We start from the raw sequence: 20,882 nt of genomic DNA on the forward strand, positions 1-20,882 counted from the left end.
CCATCTTTTTATGTTTTTTTTTTTTAATTACGGTGTGCCTGTGTTGCCAGTTAAGCCCCCAGCCCCTATCAGTCCCAGACCTGTTGGCAAGCTATGCCAAGCTATCCTTGCTATCCAAGCTTCTGACACAAGTAGCCATTACTCAATTTGAAGGCTCCTGTTCAGGAGAGCACATTTTTTAATCACCCCTCCTGAGGGCAGACAGCACTTGAAAGCATTTTTCACTTAAAGCATTTGCTCAAAAGGTATCTTGAAGGGAAGAATGCTTTCATGAATTGGGGCCAAACTTTTGAAATAAAACAACCCGGAGCAAGTAGATGAGGGATGAACAGGTGTTAAAATAGCCTCAAGACATTTATATTCATAGAAAACCTTCAATATACTTGATTTCCAAGTAATTAAAGCAATATGCCGATAATCCAATTTGTGCAAAGCAATATTACAGATGCTAATGAAATTTCCAAAAACCTAGTAGACTGGCAGGGGAATTTATTTTGAAGCTTGGAATATGAAACCCTAGTTAAGCTCTCATGCCTGGGATTGTGGATTAATGTAGCTGTCTCATTTTATGAGTGAAATGAATGGTATTCCCACTATTGTCTCAATGTTTAGAAAATTCTGTCTTTTTGGGGTGCACATAAACATTCTTTTGTTGTGAATAATAAAGGACTTCTAGTGAAAATATGCAGTTGGTTCCCTAGTTCCACACTTCCACAATCACTTTAATATAATGTAAATACAGGCTGCTGTTGGAAGGGCTAATTTTACCTTCCCTAGTACTGTAGATATATATTCCCAACCACATGATAACCAGACCTGGGAAATGTTCTATTTATAAATAAATAGGACCATGGGAAAAGAGGTGATAGACTCATCCTTTGGGGGGGGGGGCTACCCACACCTTGGCTTAAAATTATAGAGGAATCATACATTAAAAAAGAGAGTAAAAAACAAAATGAAATCCAGCTTAGAACAGTCAGTTTTCCTATATTAAAATATTTAGTCTGAAACAAGTAAAATCTCACTAGAATATACTAACAACTAGTTGTGGTGCAGACTTAACCCTGGTGAAGTGGTTCCTCAATACAATGTCCTCAGAACAAGAGCAGAAGGTACTGAGTCACAAGCAAACAAGCGCACAGGCTGAGAAACATAAAACTTGGGGAAGAAGGACACAGGGAAAGAACAGGCATTTCAGTTATTCTAAACCCTAGTGAGTATTTACCAGGAAAGAAATACCTCAGAGAGCAGTGAGGTTAAAGCAACATTAGCAGTGATTATACTGTTTACACTGTGTAATTATAGTAGGTATTGTACATTAAAGCATCTAGGCATCTCAGGGAATGCTTTTCTGACTCAGGAAAGCACCTTTGGGGGTTCTTTGTGTAATGCATCAAAATGTCCACACCACAATAGCCCCATCTCCTCTGGTGCTCTCTCTCCAGAAGCAGCCAATGGGAAGATTTTTCAGAAAAACATACAAATCTTGACATAATACAGTAATTTATAGACTGCTGAGCAGTTTTCTCTGGTAAGAAATATGCTAGTCAAGTAATCCAAAGCACAGGCATATTGTGCTAAACTTTCACTGGCAGGTAGTACAGCTGCTTTAATATCAGTTCCTATTACAACACAAGCTGAGCACCAGATCTTATATGTAATCATTTTTACTTTGTGCTCTAGATAAGTAAATGATGCACTTGACTTCTTGTTTGGCAGACCAGATCCTTCTTTACAAGTACTTTTCATAAAGATGATTTCCTGCTTTCTGTCTGCATGTATATTGGACCTTCACTGACTTTGTTGCATATTTTTTGGGGAGAATGACATAAGGCTTTTTCCACTCCTGACAGTCTAAAACTCCATCTGGCACCAAATGGCACAGTCTCTCTGAAGAAAATAAGGTCTAAGGACTTGGATTTGGCAAAATTAAGTCATGAATGTTCTTCAAAGAAGTGGCACCTTTTATCTAAATATTATTCTCTTATCTACATATTACCAGAGTTGTTCTTAGAAGAACACTGAAAAATATTGACACAACTCGTAAGGGCCTGTTCTTACACTAGTGACTATCAAAGAATTACTTCGTTACTGAATTACTCTGAACCACAAGCCATGTAGTCAAAAAAGAATATTCTGCTTATCTTCCAAATCCAGCTGCTAACAGGAACTATTTTCCTCTTTCATTGAGACCACTTGTGTCTGGGATAACCTCTATAGACACCAGGAACAACCTAAATAAAAGTGCATGGTCTCCTCCAAGAAGCAGGCAAACTGAACAGGATGTTCTGATGAAAATATAAGCCACTAGGAGCAGCTCTGGTCCAAGGTTTTTTTGGCCAGTAGGTAAGAAATGAAGAACAGCTGAAAACCCTATTAATGAAGAAAGGATGTACAAAGGTAGCACAGAGCTGACAACACTGTCTTTTGCCTGCCTTAGCGCCTTGCTGAAGAACATTGGCTGAAAATGATTACTGCAAAATCAGGATTATTTTGGCAGGAAGTTTTTCAAAGAACTGTTGTATCCACCTAAAGTCACAGAAGTCATCTGCCTTACAGTCATCAAAGCAACTGATAACCTTTACTGTCTCACTGGATTTTAATTTATTCTATATTCTTCATTCACATGATCCTAAAAAATGCTGTACCTTCTCCTGTTGCACCTTGATTTGGCCCTTGTGATTAGTACATTCATTACCATGGGCTCAGTTACATTTTTATAGGAAAACTCTAGTTTGCTGCCAGAATGGTATAGACAGAAAATGCCACTGAAACCACTGCTTCCCAGTGTGAACAGAGTGATTCAACAGAAAAATACAACTGCCAGCTACCAAAGATGAAACCTTAGAGAAACAGGAAATCTCAGTCGCAGACCCACAGCCCTGGAACCTGACCACAGAGTATTTTAAAGACCTTGAATTTTACCCAGTTCAGGGTAAAATAACAGAGCTTACTCATTTAACTTAGTTACCCTAAAATTCATTAATGCTGGGAGAAAGAACTTTATGATGCATATTTTTTTCATGAAAGACATATTAAAGTAACAAATATGGCATCACATTTTTAGGCAAGTACAGATGGGTAATTAATCCCTGCAGCTGTCTGCTACCGTTTCTGTTCACTCTACTTTAGAAATTAGAAACCTGACATGGGAATAAAAAAATTACTTTACAAAAGTCTTTTTCTCTTAGTGCTGATAATGTTATCTCTCACCTGCTTTGATCAACAGAGCATTTAGCTAAAGGATGAGTTTAGAAGTCTCTTCCATGCTATCAAAGATAGAAAGAATATCACAATATAAAAATCAGCAGGTAAAGAACATGGTATCCAATCGGAGCGTCAGTTATAAACTGCCTTTGTGCTAATTTTTAGTAAAACCCTGTCTCTAAGACTGAGATTTTACTTTTGTGACCAGTTTGGAAGTTTCCTGTTTTATTGTTCCAATCACATTAAACTGTGACAATGAGAGAAATACAGATTTATTTTTTAGGAGGATTCCACCTGCCCACAGTCATTTGGCTGGAAATGCTGTTGCTCTAAGGCAGATCTTCCCAAACTTAGTTTGTACAGGCACTGTCATCACAAAAAGAGAATTACACTGCACCATGTCAGCATCAGCAGTGGCAGGAGCAGCTTCTGGCTGTGTGCAAGGCTGTTCATGCACTGCAGATGTGATTCTAGCCCTGATTTTTCCTCTAAGCCCTCTGCTGGCCTCTGTATACAAGGAGGAGAAAGTTATTTGCCATTGCCCATCTCCGGTGGAATTGTTTTGAAGCTGTTCACACCATACACACCTTAACTTTGGGATGCCTATTTGGGGATTAAAACTATATACAGAGTGATTATTTTTAATGCTTCACGTTCATAGATTTCAAAGCAAAGGCCAATAATGCAAAAGCGTTATTACCTATTGACACCTGAGGAAAAAGAGAGATACAGAAAGATTATGACCAACAACCTCAGAAGTATTAGTGGCCAGGTCTCATTGAAATCAGCCTAAGCTAGGAATCTAATAAACTTTGAACGTCTGTGCTCGGATGTCTTGGCTAATGCAGTTAGGTGGGAACACTGTCCTACTCATTCGGAGCTCCATCTCACCTCATGAGGCCTTACCTGTCCCTCCAGCACGTAGCACGTGTTGTTCACACCAACGCAATGAGCGTATAGGTTACAGAAATACATGATATACATTTCCTATATTTTTACTTTCAGCAGGTTGAAACCTCTTTTAATGTGCAGAAATATTGCAGGTTCTTGTAGGAAAACAGTATATGACTGCCAATGACAGAAGGCTCATAAGGTTTTGAAAAGCAGACTTTATTTAATAGGCACATCATTGCTTTAATAGCTCTGGGCTGCACAGCTCACTTCACCTTTTGTGAATGGTTTGGTTTGATTACATTGCATTTCCTCAGTGACAGTAGGATTCAAGTAAAAAAGTTACTGCTTTTACTTCTCTATTATTTCTCAAGATGGAAAAAAACCAGTAAAACAACTAGCGCACAGAAGCGGAGTACAGACAGAACTGCCTGCGATCCTGCAGAACTCAAGACGAACTGTAATTTGAGCACTGTACAGTTAAAGCTGCAAGACAACTACACATTTGCTCAGATGGGATTTTCCTTATACAGAATGGAGATGAATGTTGCCCTCTAATACAAGAAGGGACTGGCCTTCATATACTGAGAAACAAAGACTATCCAACACAGACAAGAATGAGGGTTTCAAAACAAAACGGCTCACGTAAATTAGCTTCCTTATTTCTTATTATAAAAGTTGTACTCTCTCAGCTGTAAAAGTTAAAGGATTAAAAGAAAAGTACTGCTTACAGAGCTCTAAAACTGCAATTTAATCAGCTTTGCAGCTGTTTTCTCCCTATATTACAATTCTTTTTGATAACAGAAAACCATCTTTAAGAGACAAAAACATAGCATTCTGGATTATTTCAGTGATTAAGGAGTTTACTTGGTTGATATTTTTATTCCCTGAAAAATTGCATTTTAATGTTTTATTAAATTCCACCAGTAGTAGCATACAAAATCATAAATCATTAGAGAAAAACAATACTGCTGTATGAAAGGAAAAAGCGTTATTTTAATGTAGTTTTATGAACATGGTAAAAGAAGCATATACAGCATTGAGACATTTTGAAAATGAAAAAAATATTTTGTGAATCTTAAGAATTTAAATTTTAAATGTTCTTAGATTTTACATTTTATTTTCTCAATGGATATTTCCAAAGTTAATATTCTGGAATTTGTTTTATCTTCAAAATATTTTCTAGCATTGTATAGGACAGACAACCTAAAATGAACAATGCAGAAATCTATGCGTGCTGCACACTTTAATATACACTAGTTTAGTTACTAGCACTTTACACTGAAGGTACCTACCATATTTGTAAAACTCATTTTTAAATTGGCTTGCCAAAGCTTTTGAAAAGCAATCTGGGAAATCAGGTGGGTATTTTTAGTGTCTAACATGAATACGGTCAATTACAGAATTAGAGGTCACTTTCTCCATACAGTGCTGATGAAAAAGAGGTGTAATCCAGAGCCCCAGGAACAGAACCTGGGCCAGTGTAGGGAGGCATCCTCTTGATGCAGTACTGAGCCTGATCAGGAGGCAACTCTCGGCGTAACTCATCTGCCAGGATATAAGGCTGGGGGGCGAAAGGGATTGACAAATTCAGTGTATATTCTTCAAAAACACAAAATATCTTTTGTAGCTGTGGCTAATAAGCTTGGATGTCCTGCCTGTTTTCCTGAGACCAAAATATTTTCCTTGGTTAACTCCAGCCTTAACGATGAGTTGAAGGGGACAATCTTATCAACAAACTGACTAGGTCAAAATCCAGTCTCAGGATATGGGACTGCGTACATTAGCCACTGAGCACTGTGCAGCCATGGGTAGACTGCTACTGATACAAGAACTCATCCATGAATAGCTAGCTTCTCAGTATCTCTAGAGTGCATTGCTGCCCCTTCTGCAAAGACAGGACAGACGTTTTCAATTAGATCCTGTTTGTTTCAATGTCATAATATATTTATAATGAAAGATGCATTATTACTCTTAATGGTTTGCATTTATGATATAAAAGATACTCTCTGAAACTGTTAAGAGACTTGACATTACTTAAAATAACAACATAATGAAAACCTTATTTTCCTGGGACCTTGGCTTTCATCTACCAAACAAATTTCTGTTGAGAACATGTCTGGAATTCAAAATGTGGTCCACAATAACTGAGATCACAAAATCAATATAAAAATGAAAAAATCAATAGAGCAAGCTTGGGCAAATAGATCTGTATTGCTGTGATCTCTCCTTTCTCCATAGCACAGGATTAGTTTCCTGGCAGCATTGTTTATCGCCCTTACTTCACCAGAAACAATTTTGTTGCTATTGTCCTCCCTTTCATCTTCATACACCACTCACTGGTGGATCTGGCTGCGGGGAGGAGAGCACACTAAATTTCCTTTAGGAGATGAGTAAGAAACTCACTCCCCCCATGTACCTAGTAACTAGAGAAGGCCTCCTCCTGCTTCCTTCAAGGGTAAGGCAATACCACATTGCCTCACCCAGCTGAATGGTCACAACCGGGCTCTCAATTAGGTGTAGTCTTACACAACTGATCCAGGCCATGTTACAGAGGCCATGTTACAAACTCTGCATGAAACATCCAGTCAACACTATGACAAGGCAGAATGACTTCCCCTCTAATCAAGGCTGCTGTGTGGAAATAACCTGGGATACAGTATATCCATTATACAGACAAACTGTGGTTTTTGAGCAAATATTGTCTTAGATGTCTAATGTTATGTTAGCTCTTTCTGATGTGAAGCAATACAGACCACACTTTGAATTCTATACATATTTCAGCTAAGCATCTTGGTTCCAATTGGGAATAAAAGGCAAGTGCTTTCTCTGAAGTCTTACAAACTGAAAGCAAAGCTTCACTATTACTAAACACTTTGCATGAGACTTTCAGCAAAGAAGGGCTAAATTAATCCTTACGGCCAGCAGCATGATGACTGACCTTATCTGAAGCGAGGATTCTGAAGGAAGCGATCACTTGTTCAGCTGTGTCTGTGTCTGCTGTTTCTCTGGTCATGAAGTCAATGAAGGACTGGAAAGTGACGGTTCCTTGCCCATTGGGGTCAACCAGAGACATGATTCGGGCAAACTCAGCCTCACCCTTTCACAGAATCCAAAACAAAGAAATGGTCACCACAGTATCAACCTCCAGCAGTCTGCCTCTCTGACAAGCCAGGAGGAATTGGTGGTTACAAAATCTTTAACACCTCTTACTGACATAGGGACATAAATGTCACAAACAGCCAGTGAAATCTGGGATCTTAAATGCCGACCCCTCCCTCTTTTGTAAAAGGATTTGATGCTTTTGAAAAAAGCATTCTTTATCCTAAAGAAACAGATGTATCTTTCAATTAACTTTCTGTAACTTCTCCCCTGGCCCTTCCTCCCTCAATGCCTGTTTAACCTGTTCTAACCTAACACTTCATTTCTCACGCCTTCCTAAAATCAGTTATGTTCCCATTGTAATCTAGGTACTGCACACGATGGAAAAAAGATTCCCCGTGAAGCAGTGTACATGCAGACCCACTGAAGAAGGCAGAGAAACAATTATGAAAACATCATGCCAAATATAGGACAGTTCAACTTAGGCTAATCTTTTTTTCTCACAAAAAAGTGTGAATATTTTTGGAAAAATTAAAATACATAAATAGATGAAGGAAAGAAAGTGCAACCCCTGAAGCTAGCTTACAATAATTGTAAGAATTTAAAAGCATCAAACTCATTCTTCCTCCTGCAAATAAAAAGTTAAATTTTATATACAAGGAGAAAGAAAAAAATAAATATTCATTTAATCAACTGTAAATTTCAACTTTTTAGGTTTCTTTATAATTCAAAGAGCCATGCAGCAGACCATGGAATATGATTTGCAAGTGTCTAGTTTTACTTTTAGCTTCCTTTTAACCATTTGAAAATAGAGAAAAAGCAAACAAACAAGGAACTGCTGTATAAAGTATGAATTACATTATTAGTATCCTGTCAACATAAATAAGTTTTAGTATTGCTGTGGTTAATGTTACAAGCTGTAAGCAAAGTCCATTTTCATTGTATCTTAAAATTCATACCAAATCATAACCCATTGAAATTAAGCAAGCTCTGAAATCATCGTGGTCCATCAGTCCATTCTTCCTCTATTGACCAAAACAACATAAGGAATATAGAAGGGAAGGTTTGAGGCATCCAGGGTCATTTCCAGAGACGATAAGTTTAGACCATTGGGAAATTGGATCCAGTGTATGAACAGTATTCATTGATATTGCCCAAGCAGGTCACCAGATGCATCATCAGTTTTAAAGGAGGAAGAAGTAGCTAACAGATTACACACAGGACACAGACATATTCACCACAAGGAGGAATATCAGGAAAGGTTTGGGGGAGACAGAAGGAAGAAGAGGAGGTGAATGAGACAGGAATACATAGAGCACAGCCAGAGAAGATAAAGGCAAAGAGAAAAGTTTGTTACTAAACTAGCCAAACTCAGGAAATGCACAAGCTGCCTCCCTGATATGCAACGTGTTTTGAAGGTTCTGCACGAGATGGTGTATTGACTACAGGTGTAGTTAAAAACTGTCTGAAAATAGTGTATCACTGACTATTTAAAATACTGCACTCCAAGACTAACATAGGTACATGATGAGAACTGTGTGCTGAAGTACGGGAAATAACTACAGGGATTTTCCTTCTTCTGCCTATAGGCTAACAGGACTTGGACTACAGTAGAGATAGCACATGGGCTTAAAAGATGAGACTTGCAAGACTTAGTACAAAGAGAAGGTGGTCACTGGAAGATCTTTTATGACAGGAGATTGCTCATTTTTCCAAGCAATAACATATATGTGGTATTTCTGGCTCAGAGCTGAGTAAACACTAAAGGGCATTATAGTAAGAAGGAATATAAAAGGTTCCTCTGAGTTGTGATGTTGTGATCTAATACAGAGGTTTGGATAGAGTCGTATCCTAAATGGGGAAAGAGCAGTAGAGAGCCTGGGTTGAGTCCAGGGAAAGGAAAATGAACAAAAGTCTGGGTGCAAGAAGGATAGCAGTTATCCATAGTTATCCATTAGAGTCCAAATAAAACATCTGAAATCAAGTAGAAAAAGCAACCTGGAAAAACTTTTAAAAATGCACATAGAAAAATATGGCTCTGAGGGATGCTGAGAATCCATCTAATCCAGTTGTCTTCCCAGAGGCAGGATCTTTTTAAAGCATTCTGACCAATACATTGGAGTTTAAACCCACAATCTCTTTGGTTATTATTATACTGGCCTATTTGAAAACAGAATAGCATCATTTTTCTCTACCTGCAGGTCATTTCCAACCTGTCCTAGACTGATGAGGCAGGCTTTAAATTCATCAGACTGCAGTTTGCCAGATTCATTCTAGCATCCCATCACAGGTCATGCATTTGGAAGGTGAGAGGGAAGAAAGAAAAATCACAGATTAGGTTAGCTGATTAGTAGAGAACACACTACACTTGTATTAGAAATCATGTTTTTATATTAGAATTTCATGGACCCTTTGTATGCATACAAAGAGTTACATAAAAAGTGCACAACTTTTATAGTCTCATGCTTTAGGTTTGCTCTTAATGGAGAAGTGTCCTTACTTCAACAACAATGTTAAAGTGGTGCTTCCGATACAGATGCTTTTTTATTATTTTTGCTGATAAGCCCCTTTTTGTTCTACTGAACTACCCTTTGCTTCCTTCATTTTCTATTGCCATACAGCATATGTGAGACGCATTAGAAAGATTACTGAATCTGGACAAAACCTTTTTTTCCCACTCAGTTATTTTTGTTACTTCCCTCTTGATCTGATAACATTACTTAACAATTGGATATGCGTATCTGAAATAAAAGAGAGTAAAAGTAAAAATCAATTGATTTCTTGCCTAGATCTAAAAGAAACTGATATCTGTCTTCACTTATTTTCAGTGTTTGTCTTCTTTGATGACCTATACAGTAAAGTTTTGCTTTGCAAACTGACTTTAAAAAAGCCCTATTGAATTCCATTTTAAATGGCTCTTAGTAACATCAGATCAAACTGGATTACTGTTTTGAACCAATTATTTTTCTCTTTGCAGGCCAAAAAATTCACACTAACTTCTAAAAACCAGACTGGCTCTTCTTTTTTTCCTTTCTGTTCATAAAAAATGCCTCCTATTGGAACTGTATTCCAGATTAAGTTAATGTATATACAATTAAGGAGATGTTCCTAAACTGGGAAACTGTTACCTTTATTGATTTGACAGACTGACAGTTTGCAGAAGATCCAAGGTTTTGTGTGTTTTGTATATATTAGAAAGGGGTTTGGCTGATTAATTTATTTTTGAAAGATAACTTCTACATAGTTACGCATAACTAAAATTACAGTAGTTTTAACAGCTGCATTGGGTTTATTTCATAAATTAATAGGATAAAGTGGTGCTTTATTAAGTTCATGATGCCAAGCATTTTTGACATCTCATGCAGTTATTATATTGACTCCCTCTGCATCAGCCTCCGCCAGCTCCATAAAGAGAAGATGAAAAAGAGCAGTGTGAAGTTGATGACAAGAGATAAAGCAAAACTGCAAATTTGAAGAAGCATTTAGTTGAAAGCCATAATCACAGTGAAGTTTTTCCTCTAACATTGGCTCTATTTTATGGGATAATTTCTGCTGTAATGTACAGTATTTCAAAATAGTTTATTACATCATTCACTGAGAATGTTAATTTAGGCTGGCTTGAAACTCTCCAAAATCATTCTGGGGGCAGGCTGCAGGAGTAAGTCACACCAGGAGTGAAGTCAGTTCGTTTTGCCTTATTTCTAAAGCCAAACAAATGTATGACTACAAGCAAAACAATATAAAAATGGGAGCTAAGAGCCAAATCGTGTCCCTCCTCTTCTACAGGAGTTGGTAGAGGAACCTGCTGTTACTGAAGTACACCCAGGGAGGTGGTGGACAATGTGCATGTGAGCTCTGTACCTTGCCACACGTGGCAGCTGTAGTCATGCAACAGGTAGCTGAGGGCAGATGGGGTGAATGGGAGACCAGCAGATCTCTCAAGCAACAGTTTGCTCTAGGAGAGGAGTGCCAGTGTTGTGCTGGAGCTCACAGCTGCCATCTGGTTAAGCTGGACTTACCAGAGGAGGGCCAGTAGTCACACCATGTGCTGCAGCAAGATCTCACATTCTTGTAGTGATTTTTTTCATCTGCATGATATATGGCGTAAAAAGGCATCTCTGCCACGGCTATGTATCAGAGCTGCATGGGATACAATTTTGCAACTAAGTCGTAGATCAAGCCTATGTATGGGCTTGCTCATTGGGAAATAGTTCTTCGTATTTATTCGTACTCTTTAAGCGCTGAAATGAGTTTTTTAAAGTTTTTTGTCTTGTTCATCATTTCCTGCCAATACAAGGTAAAACACTGAAATCTTCCATATTGTTTCATTACAAGTCCCCAGAAATCTGTTATTTTTCCTGTGTGATTTATATGTGACATTATACAAAAAAGAGCTTCTGAGTCAAAGTAATACATTCTCAAATATGTGCTTCAGTTTTCTGAATGTTAATTGACCTGCCTGATCATGAGGTTCCTTTAATAGGGAGCTGTTGTTTTTGTTAGTAAAATATAGGATATTATGATGCTATTGTTCTGCATGCAGACCTCTTACTTAAAATCTGTAGTTTGCACAAAAATCAATAGTAGAATATGTTAGCAGCCATTAGGATATTACATGTAGAGCATCTGCAGATATTTTATCACATGCTTTGCAATCTTATTTAAAATTTACTAAACATGCTGAATCTGAAAAAGGAATCTCTGCATAAAAAGACCTGAAAACCAGTGACTGACAACATATCTGTGTCAGTGTTCCAGTTTGTCTGTGTACAGTAATTCAGCTATGCACCATTTTTGAACACTTCAAAAATTCCTCCTGTGATTCAGACATGGTGTCCTACTTTCTTTTTCTTTTTTTTTCCTCTCTATGCAGTCACACTAAGGAGGGAAATAGACAAGCACTACTAAAGATTTGTATTTATACCTAGAAGCAGACTGTGCCTTTAGGCACAGCTTCCAGCAAGGAGTAGTGAGTAAACAGCAGCTTCCCCAGGAACAGCCTCTGGGGTACCAGGCATACATGCTTGCTGGAAACAGAAGAGCCTACAGGGCTGCCCCCTTGCCCCAAGAGAGAGACTATATTTACCACTGGCCTTTAACAAGGATGACTTGTCACACTTTCCATGCTAGCACAGCTGTGCTGGTGGAGGTACTGAAAGAAGTACGAACTGTTTCTGCCCTTGTAATTCTTATATGCTTGTTGCCCACTTACTCAGTGCAGTTTGCAGGTCAGGGGCATGCAGCCCCAAATAAAAGCTTGTAAAATACCAAATAGTTTTCTTTCCAATATTCAAGATGTAGAAGCCATTTAGAGTAATTTCACCCAGTTATTCAACTCTCTTTCAAAGGGTTAACAGCTGTAGCATTAAGCCCCATAACAGATTATAAAATATAAGGTTATTATTTTTTGTATATTTTCTTTCTGGAGAGGGAGAAAGGGGTTCCTTCCTCAGATTTGTAACCAAAGGAGGTTGTTTTAAGAAGCAGCCTATAAAAAGCTATTAGGATTATGTGTATCAAAATACATTATTTTAAAATGGAGAAGGGAGCAACTCTGCACATTAATACTTTGATGGCATCCTCAACGCACATGAAGAGTCAGATATTAAGATCTGTCTTAAATTGGAGAAATGCCATGGAAGTCAGAGCTATCGCATGCATAAATGATTCTGTTGTGCTTATGCATTTAAAGCCTACTTGTCAGGGACAATATTAATTTTCTGAATCTTTTCTGGATGTTCATCATTGTGAATTGCAGTCTTTCAGTGTATTTTTTAACTACCTCATGCATTCAGAGATGCTGTTAAGAACAACAGAATTATTACATACAATACCAAATGCCAATTCCATCTTACATGGAGAACTCAATGTTTTTCATGTTAGTGCTTATGTTCAGGTGACCTAGTTTCATCTTTATTTGTATTTAAGGTAATCAAGTCCATAAAAGAATCCATTTCTGCCCTCTCTATCTAAATTCCAAGTTTGGAGTTTTCATATAGGACAGAGGAGGACATCAAAAAGAAAAACAAGCCTCCCTCATTCCAACAAAATTGTTCAATGTCTCCTTCTAGCCTGTGTAGATTGGTCACATCTGCCTATTAAATTACACTGTAATTTAATCAGTATAAGACACTCTTTTATTAGCGTTTCTACTATCTGTCCCCTGCAGAAAGTCTGGCTTGTCAGTGAAGTGGTTTTAGATCTTAAACTTTTTTAAACTTGCATGATGCTACTAAGAACATAATTACTGTATTGTGTCAGTCCAAAGGTCCTTCTAGATTAATTTCCTATCTTTGATGCTAACGGAAGGAGTATAATAACAGGGGGCATATGCAAAATGGTCGTCCCTTAAGGCAATCCTTCTAGGCCTCTTTTTTAAGGCTTTTAGATTATATCTGTAGACGGGGCAGGTGAGGTGTGCAGCTCAACTCGCAGTCTTGGCGGGTTGTTGATGCCATGCAATCTACTGGAGCATCTTCTCGTGCCTCTGACCTGGCTGCTCAGGTTTCCTGTGATAGAAGCAAGGGCAGAGGGGACACTGCATGCAGCTGTGTCTCATTTCAAACTGGAGAAAGGGGGCAGCCAGGGGTAGGTGGGAATCTAGGAGCTGGGAAGCACTTCTGTGTTGCACATTATTGTCACAGCCCATCTCCAGCCTGCCTGCAGCTACGTGACATCAGCACCTCTCCCAGGCCCTGTCTTGCAGCCTTTCCTAAGGCCTTGCTCTGATGTATCCTTTGGTATCTCAAAGTCTTTCTACTTCTGCAAAGCCTAAAGATCCATAACAATAGGGCTGGTTGCTGTAGGAACAAACTTGCCCTTGCAAGACCTTCTGAGGCACCAAGAGATGCCCATAATATGTCCTCAGCAGAATGACAAACCCACTGAACCAGGCTTGCTGCCACAGTTGCAGAGAACTCATCTCTCAACTATGCTGATATTGGGATGCTAGAAATGGCTATCAAGTGTAAGATATACTAGGATTCAACCACCTTGATTCCTTTTCCTTAGGGAGCTGTCAGATCTTTGTGCAAAGCTCCTGGTTTCCATTAACAGGGTCTTTTAAATACTGGTGTGTAATTTATCCAGGCCTGGTGCTCTGTCTGCTTTTAATAGCCCTAATTGCTCAGTTATCTGCTCCAGTGCATTGGGAAAGCCAATTAGTATGTTACTTCCTTCCACCCCAGGAAATTTATCTCTGCTTCTGTGATATTATCTTCTGCTTCCTTAGCAAATATGAAAAGGAACTACTCTGCATTACAATCACATTGAGATTTTGCATAAAATCTGTCCCTGATTCCTATGTAGCTAACCTTTTCTATGCTTGCATGTTTCCTCAAAAAGCAGAGATTTGGGATTTCTGCTTTTCTTCCTAAACAATTAAGGATAGCCAAAAGGATATTTAGCAAACTGTGACTATCAGTATCCAACACACATCAACTATAAGTCCAGGTATGGGTAAACATTTTGGATAGAGCTGGTCAAACAGGATGTCAGTGAACAGGAAAGTCAGCCTTGAGAATAAAACTGAAGGAGAAAAGTGGCATTTTGCTATAGCCTCTGATGATTTGAAGGAACCAACCCATCTGATAACAGAATGGGGGTTAACAGTCAGGGGTCAAGCACGGTCTGATAAACACAGGAATCTGTACTGAGATAAAGACAACAGCTTGGTGTTGTGTTATGGTAATCTTTTTCAGTATTTGAAATGAACTGGGTTTTGAAGTAGGGTTTTTGTGAACACAGAGCCAGCAGAGCTGCTGAACTCATGCACAGATGGTTCCCCAGATGGAATGTCGGTTCCCTGTCTGTATGTATTTTGCTATTGTGTCTATCAATAGCTATCTTTTTAACTCTTTAGCCATGAATACTGTTTAAACCACAGGAGTGAGTTAAGTTTCTTCACAACAGTGTTTTCATTCCTACTTTTTTGTTCAGCCCTAATTAGATGACTGACACATACAGCCTCCCATTCCCCACTCACATCCAGAAATGTAAAGGATTTTCCTTGACAGCTATCACTGCCCCAACTATACTCCCTACAGATCTATTTTGGGGGGACAAGTTGTTATTTAAAGAAAAAAATATTGTAATCCACATTATATCTAAATGAAAATTTAACATTTACATTTAATGAAACAGAAGCCACTGGCAAGCACACAGAACATGCTGTACTGCCTTAAAATAAAGGGGCACATTATTTTTAAAAACACACAGATGTATCCAGTCCTGTCTGTTATTTGAACAAATACTCAACCATATTCACTGAAGTACAGTTTTTCATTACATCTAAAGACTACAAATTAATCTTTAAAGTATCTGCACAATGCTATGATTTTATAATGATATAAATCCTATTTTAACTGATCTTTATTACTGTTTTTGAAAGAGTCTATTCTTACTACATTTAGTGTTTTTTAAGAGGATTTCATCTGGAATGGAAAGAGACTTGCTTTTGGAAACAATGAATATTGTTAGAGAAGAAAAAGCAGGAATACTGTACCCTGTCAAAATGATTGAATGATGCTCTGAATTCATTCATTTGTTCCTGGGTGATTCCCTTGGCATCTCTTGTGAGGATCTGAGTCTCAACCTCATTGATAGTTCGAGCAATGGTGGTAAGTAGGAGCTCCCATCCAACACGGATGTGCTAAGAGAGAGAAAACACTGATTTATAAAGGAATAAAATATATTCTTCTAAGACTATAAAAAGTACAATAAGCAAAAAAAAAAATCTCTACATATTTATGTGGAACCTTTTCAGTACCACTGACAGCATATTATGCTCAAGTGTCTTTAATAATAAAATAGGCTTTCAGAAAAATATGGAATTGGTTTCTAAATGGGTACTTCTTTAAGAAAAGTAAGTGTTCCTAGCTTTTATTCTACACCATAGACTTGGGTTTGAGATCTGTTATTTTCTGTAATCTCTGTTTAGTCAGGGGAAGTATTTGACCAGCACTGTTCCCAGCATTCCCAGTTTCAGCCAGTTTGCTACATTCTTTAAATTAGCAGTCTCTAAGTCAATTTACAAATATGGGAAGTTTGCTTTAAAACAGAGGAGGAGTCTTCTGTGTAAAATATCTCTCACAGAAGCTTCATCAGGACTGGTGCCTTCACTGGTAATCTGTAAATTCTCATGGCAAAATAGTAAAGAAGAAACATTGCTTTGTCAAAGCAAAACAATCCACTACTGTTCAAAGAAAATAAGACAAGTCATGACTAGCTATATTTTCATTTTAATTTTTTGGTCATAGGAAATTATAAGAGCAATTAAGCAATACTCTTTATGTTCCATTAAAAAGCATTTAGCAACTTCTTCTACGTCTTTCTCAGACCCAGGAAGAGCTCTTTAAAATATCTTATGCCTCAGACACATAAACAGCCCCTACTCAGCTTTTGGCCATCCTCAGCAGCATGGGGAAAAGTGTCAAAAAACAAAGTGTTTCATAAAATAAGAGCAGCAGTCTTGTGACTTCAGCCATAAGCCATGGCTGGGACACACTGAACCTTACAAATCCATTCAGACTTTCTTATAATACTGTCATAAAGTCTGCCGAATTCCAACCTCTGTTGCAGTCTCTGCAGATTGGGGGAGGTAGTTACAGGACACAAGAGCGCAGAATAAACTAACAAGTACAAAACTGACTAAATGGCTACCTCCATAGTATAGTTGGTGTGCTTGTTGTCAAACACCAGGGCTTCTTGTATAAGCTGATGATCTCCTTCCAGTTTGTCAATATTGGTTTTATAGTTGATGATATTGTGCTCATATTGCTTCAGCTGATTCATCTGGTCCTCCAAAGGCCCCGTCATTTCAACAGAGCTGCGGGCAATTTCCTGTCAAAAGAAACAAAGAATCCCCACCCCAAAATTTAAGCTTTGGATTTGCTGATTTTCTGAATGTTCACATAAATATGTAACATTTGCAGACTAAGAAGCAATAGAAATAAAACCTTCATATGAAAGACAGGATGTATTTTACTGAAGAAAGCAAGTTTCAAAATAAATGTGGCACATTTATTTTTGGAATCAACATTGAAATCCCTGGATCCTTCCGCAAAGAGCAGAAGCAAAATAATAATCATCTAGCGATTGATTTTTTCAAAGCTACATCTCCTGTTCACCATCAGGGTACACTTGTACAAGCTTGCACAGCTTTCAAAATTGTCTTAAAAGGTGCTAATTACTTCAGGATCAAAGAGTTGGTGAACTGTCATGGAGATTGTTGATGTCCCACATATAAAGCAGAGAAAAATGATAAAACACTTTGTTCATCTGCTTTTGCTTGAGGGTCCAACGCTCACCTCCATCTTGGTCTGGATCCACGGCCCAATGACATTGGCCTGAGCAGCAAACTGGCGACGTAGGCGCTCGTTCGAGTGCTGGCGGGCTAGCTCCTCCTGCAAGGATTGATCCCTCTGAGGCACCAGCTGTTTCACCTGTCACAGTGTGAAAGAAAGTGTGAGTAGACATGACTGTATACTTTCAAAACAAATAGAACAAATAAGACTACAATTATTCATTTTCCACATTGGTCTGAATATGGATATCAGAAGGACAAGCCAGAAACATTATCATTAATCTATTTACCCAGCTAATACTGGGTACTTGCTAACACGGCCTTGGGCAGCCTGGCCAGAGAGACTGATGTGTAGGGAGAAGAAATTCTCACCTCTGGTGGGATTCAAGATTAAGATGATTATTTAACTTTAACTCAGTTACTAGAGCAGGTACTTTGTTTTTCTTTTGAAACACAGGTCATTCTCAATCTCTAAGCAATAACTCTAAGAGTTATCAGTGCAAACATTTCATTCAAGCAGAGCCATTAAGATAGGATAACATGAGATATGTTCAGTCCATCATGCATATCTGAAGGTCTCTAATAGGTTGCAATTGCTTTTCTTGGCTTACTCTTCTTGATTGTCCTGGGAGATTTTGTATTTAGTCCTTATTGCTTGGTTCTTATAACCCACTAAGAGCATGTTCTTGTTCTTTGCCATATAAATTTATGTATTTGGTAAATTTGTATGTTCTACACATTCATTTACCTCCAGCATATTTTCTGTCTTGGTTTCTAATAAAATAAACCTTATGTGATCACTCTGGGAGCCTCTCTTTAATCCCTCTGCAGTAATTTTTTAATGCATTAGCCAGTTTCAGTCCAACTGGATTGAACATTAGAGGGCTCAAGGATGTTACATTTTTACATGTTTCATGAAACTGGGTAGAAAACCCAGCAGCAGGGTAGTAGAGACCCACAAACTAGTGTTTACACTGACAAAAACAAAGTAATCATTTTCTGTTCTGTTGGAGGGCACCCTCTGGCCCACCTGCTGGCCAGCCACCAGTTCTGCACTAGCCACAACACATGCTTCTCTTGCCCAGCCAAGAAGCTAAAAAAATACATAGGTAATATGGAGTAGGGAGCAGGGGATATTGTGAAGCGGGCCTAGCAAACATGGGAGAGAGCATAAGATAGTGTAAAAAGTTTTAGGGAATGTGTGAGAGGGATGATAAGAGATACTACAAGGACTCAGTGCTGTGGTAAAGGCATGTGCAGGTGGACGAGTTGTACACAAATAGGAAAATACAAGTGGTTCTGGACTAGGAGTGAGGTATAGGATACAAATCGATAGAAAGGTAGCTTCGTTAGTTCCACTGCTCACAGAAAAACTTACTTTAAATGCAAATCTGAAATATGACCATCTCAAAGTGAAATCTCTGCGCTTTTTGCTGTTAACTTCGATAGAAATAGTCCCTACAACTGGGCACTTATTCTCTATGTAACTATATATCCACAAGACTGAAGAAAACAATTGTAATTTAGGAGACTGTAATTCTATGCCATAATTAATATGAAACTGCTGAAATATTTTTAAATGTTTTATATCATGAAAACTAACATAAAACCCTATTTCTTCTTTCATCTCAACATCAGGTACTCAGATGATCTATTATTTTTACTTTATGTAATGGATGCAAAATTTGTTCAATATGCTGTTAGTATAATAGGTAATAATCTAATCTTATGCTGCCATGTCTTTCTGCTGTCCATATCTGTAAAGATTTCTAAGAATTAATTTTTACTTTGTGCCAGTTCCAACAGTTTTTAACCACTGATAGGCTCATCCTGACATCTGAGGATCTAGAATAATTAACATATTTATTGTAAAGTTCTCTGAATATTCTCAGTATTTATAAACCACAATAATATGTTACAATGTCCTTTCTGCATTTAGCATACACTACCTTTTCCCACTTGGTACGGATTTCTTCCACAGTTACAGTGCTGTAAGGATTGCTTGAGCTTATTCTCATGTTGTAACTCTGAATAACTTTCTCAACTTCATTCTGGATTGACAGTATGGCCTGTCTTTCACCATCCGCCTCTGGCAAAGTAGCTTTAAACTGATCGTGTGCAGAGATTAAACTCTAAAATGAGAGAGAGGGAAAGCATGAAAACTTTAATGTTGCTTCTAACATCTTTAGGATCTGCTGTAAATAAGCACAGTTCGCCTCTCACCCTCTCAAACACCCTGTCTACACGTATATGTCTAATTTAATGAAAAAGCCCTCATTTTATCCGGGCCATCATTTCCTCCATGATCTCTGGAATACTCTTTCATACCAATAAAGAAAGAACCCTATTTATAATAGAGAAGACATCACAAAGAAAATGTCAAGGCAGGATATGTTTTCTTCTTACACATGTTGTATTCTACAAGAAAGAAAAATTTCCTTTCTTGTCTTCCCTTATGACTGCAAGCCAAAAATAGACAACCACATACCTGAATTTCCTCTATGCTATGAACAATAAACATGTCCTGTAGGTCTTCCATAGCACCTTCCATCCAATTGTTGAAAGGAGCAGCTCTTTTGGCAAACTCCAGGTGAAGCTGATCAATTGTTTCCAGCAACTTCTCCGTCCTCTGTACAGGTTGGGAAAGGTACATTCCTTTGTTACTAGGGCACAAGCTAACTCCAAGCACATATCCATGCACAAAGTCATGCCTCATTTTTTCAAAAGCCACTGATTTTGTTGACTGATTTCACCACTTGCTTGAGACACACTGAATATTCTCATTCAATGCAACAGGGCTAATTGCATTAAAATTAATTTTGTATCAAACATGTTAAAAGGGGTATATGCCTTTGAAGGATAAGAGGTGAAATTATTTTTTGTCACTTCTGATATTTTAAGTATCTTTTTGTTATTGTAATCTATCTGCAAATCAATTAAAATATGCTAATCTTGCTTTAGCAATTTCTTGTAAGTATAAATAGAAGGAGTTAGACATGCGTTTTCCACCTTAGCATGTGTATGTATGACTCCCTCTTTTCTTAATGAACATGGCTTTGGAATACTCACTACCAAAAAATTCACCCAGTATTAGCCATTATCCCATAACTCACCTGATTTATATTCAGACAAGTAAGAAAAGGTAAGTGCCTAACAGATTTTATTATTCTTGCTGGGCATCAAATTCCCAAGACGTGGTGCTACAAACCAAATTCCATTTGTTGCTGCTTTATAACTGTCCTTGGCAGCTGAGCACTGTAAAATTTGTTCTGAGCAATTCAATCTGTTTGCAGATGAAATGACAGCAAATTGAAATGGAGATCTGAAGAAAGGATTTATTGCTGTTTGGATTCCACAGTGGATGCTCAATAGCACTGTC

The 20,882-nt window shown here is 38.0% G+C and overlaps 1 protein-coding gene across 1 annotated transcript in view; it reads right to left on the reverse strand.

The window, feature by feature from the left end:
- Window positions 1-5,340: 5,340 nt before the first annotated feature.
- Window positions 5,341-20,882, reverse strand: part of ACTN2 (actinin alpha 2) — a 71,358-nt gene continuing 55,816 nt past the window's right edge. Inside the window, exons 14-22 of the mRNA XM_067294727.1 lie at window positions 19,992-20,132; window positions 19,453-19,635; window positions 17,508-17,642; window positions 16,861-17,040; window positions 15,704-15,850; window positions 9,396-9,473; window positions 8,160-8,225; window positions 7,040-7,198; window positions 5,341-5,662 (exon numbers count right to left, since the gene is read on the reverse strand). Of these exons, the coding sequence (XP_067150828.1) occupies window positions 5,504-5,662; window positions 7,040-7,198; window positions 8,160-8,225; window positions 9,396-9,473; window positions 15,704-15,850; window positions 16,861-17,040; window positions 17,508-17,642; window positions 19,453-19,635; window positions 19,992-20,132 (1,248 nt within the window). The 3' untranslated portion in view covers window positions 5,341-5,503. The remainder of the gene's footprint in view (window positions 5,663-7,039; window positions 7,199-8,159; window positions 8,226-9,395; window positions 9,474-15,703; window positions 15,851-16,860; window positions 17,041-17,507; window positions 17,643-19,452; window positions 19,636-19,991; window positions 20,133-20,882) is intronic.

This window comes from Apteryx mantelli, chromosome 3, assembly GCF_036417845.1.
Source record: "Apteryx mantelli isolate bAptMan1 chromosome 3, bAptMan1.hap1, whole genome shotgun sequence".
NCBI lineage: Eukaryota > Metazoa > Chordata > Aves > Apterygiformes > Apterygidae > Apteryx > Apteryx mantelli.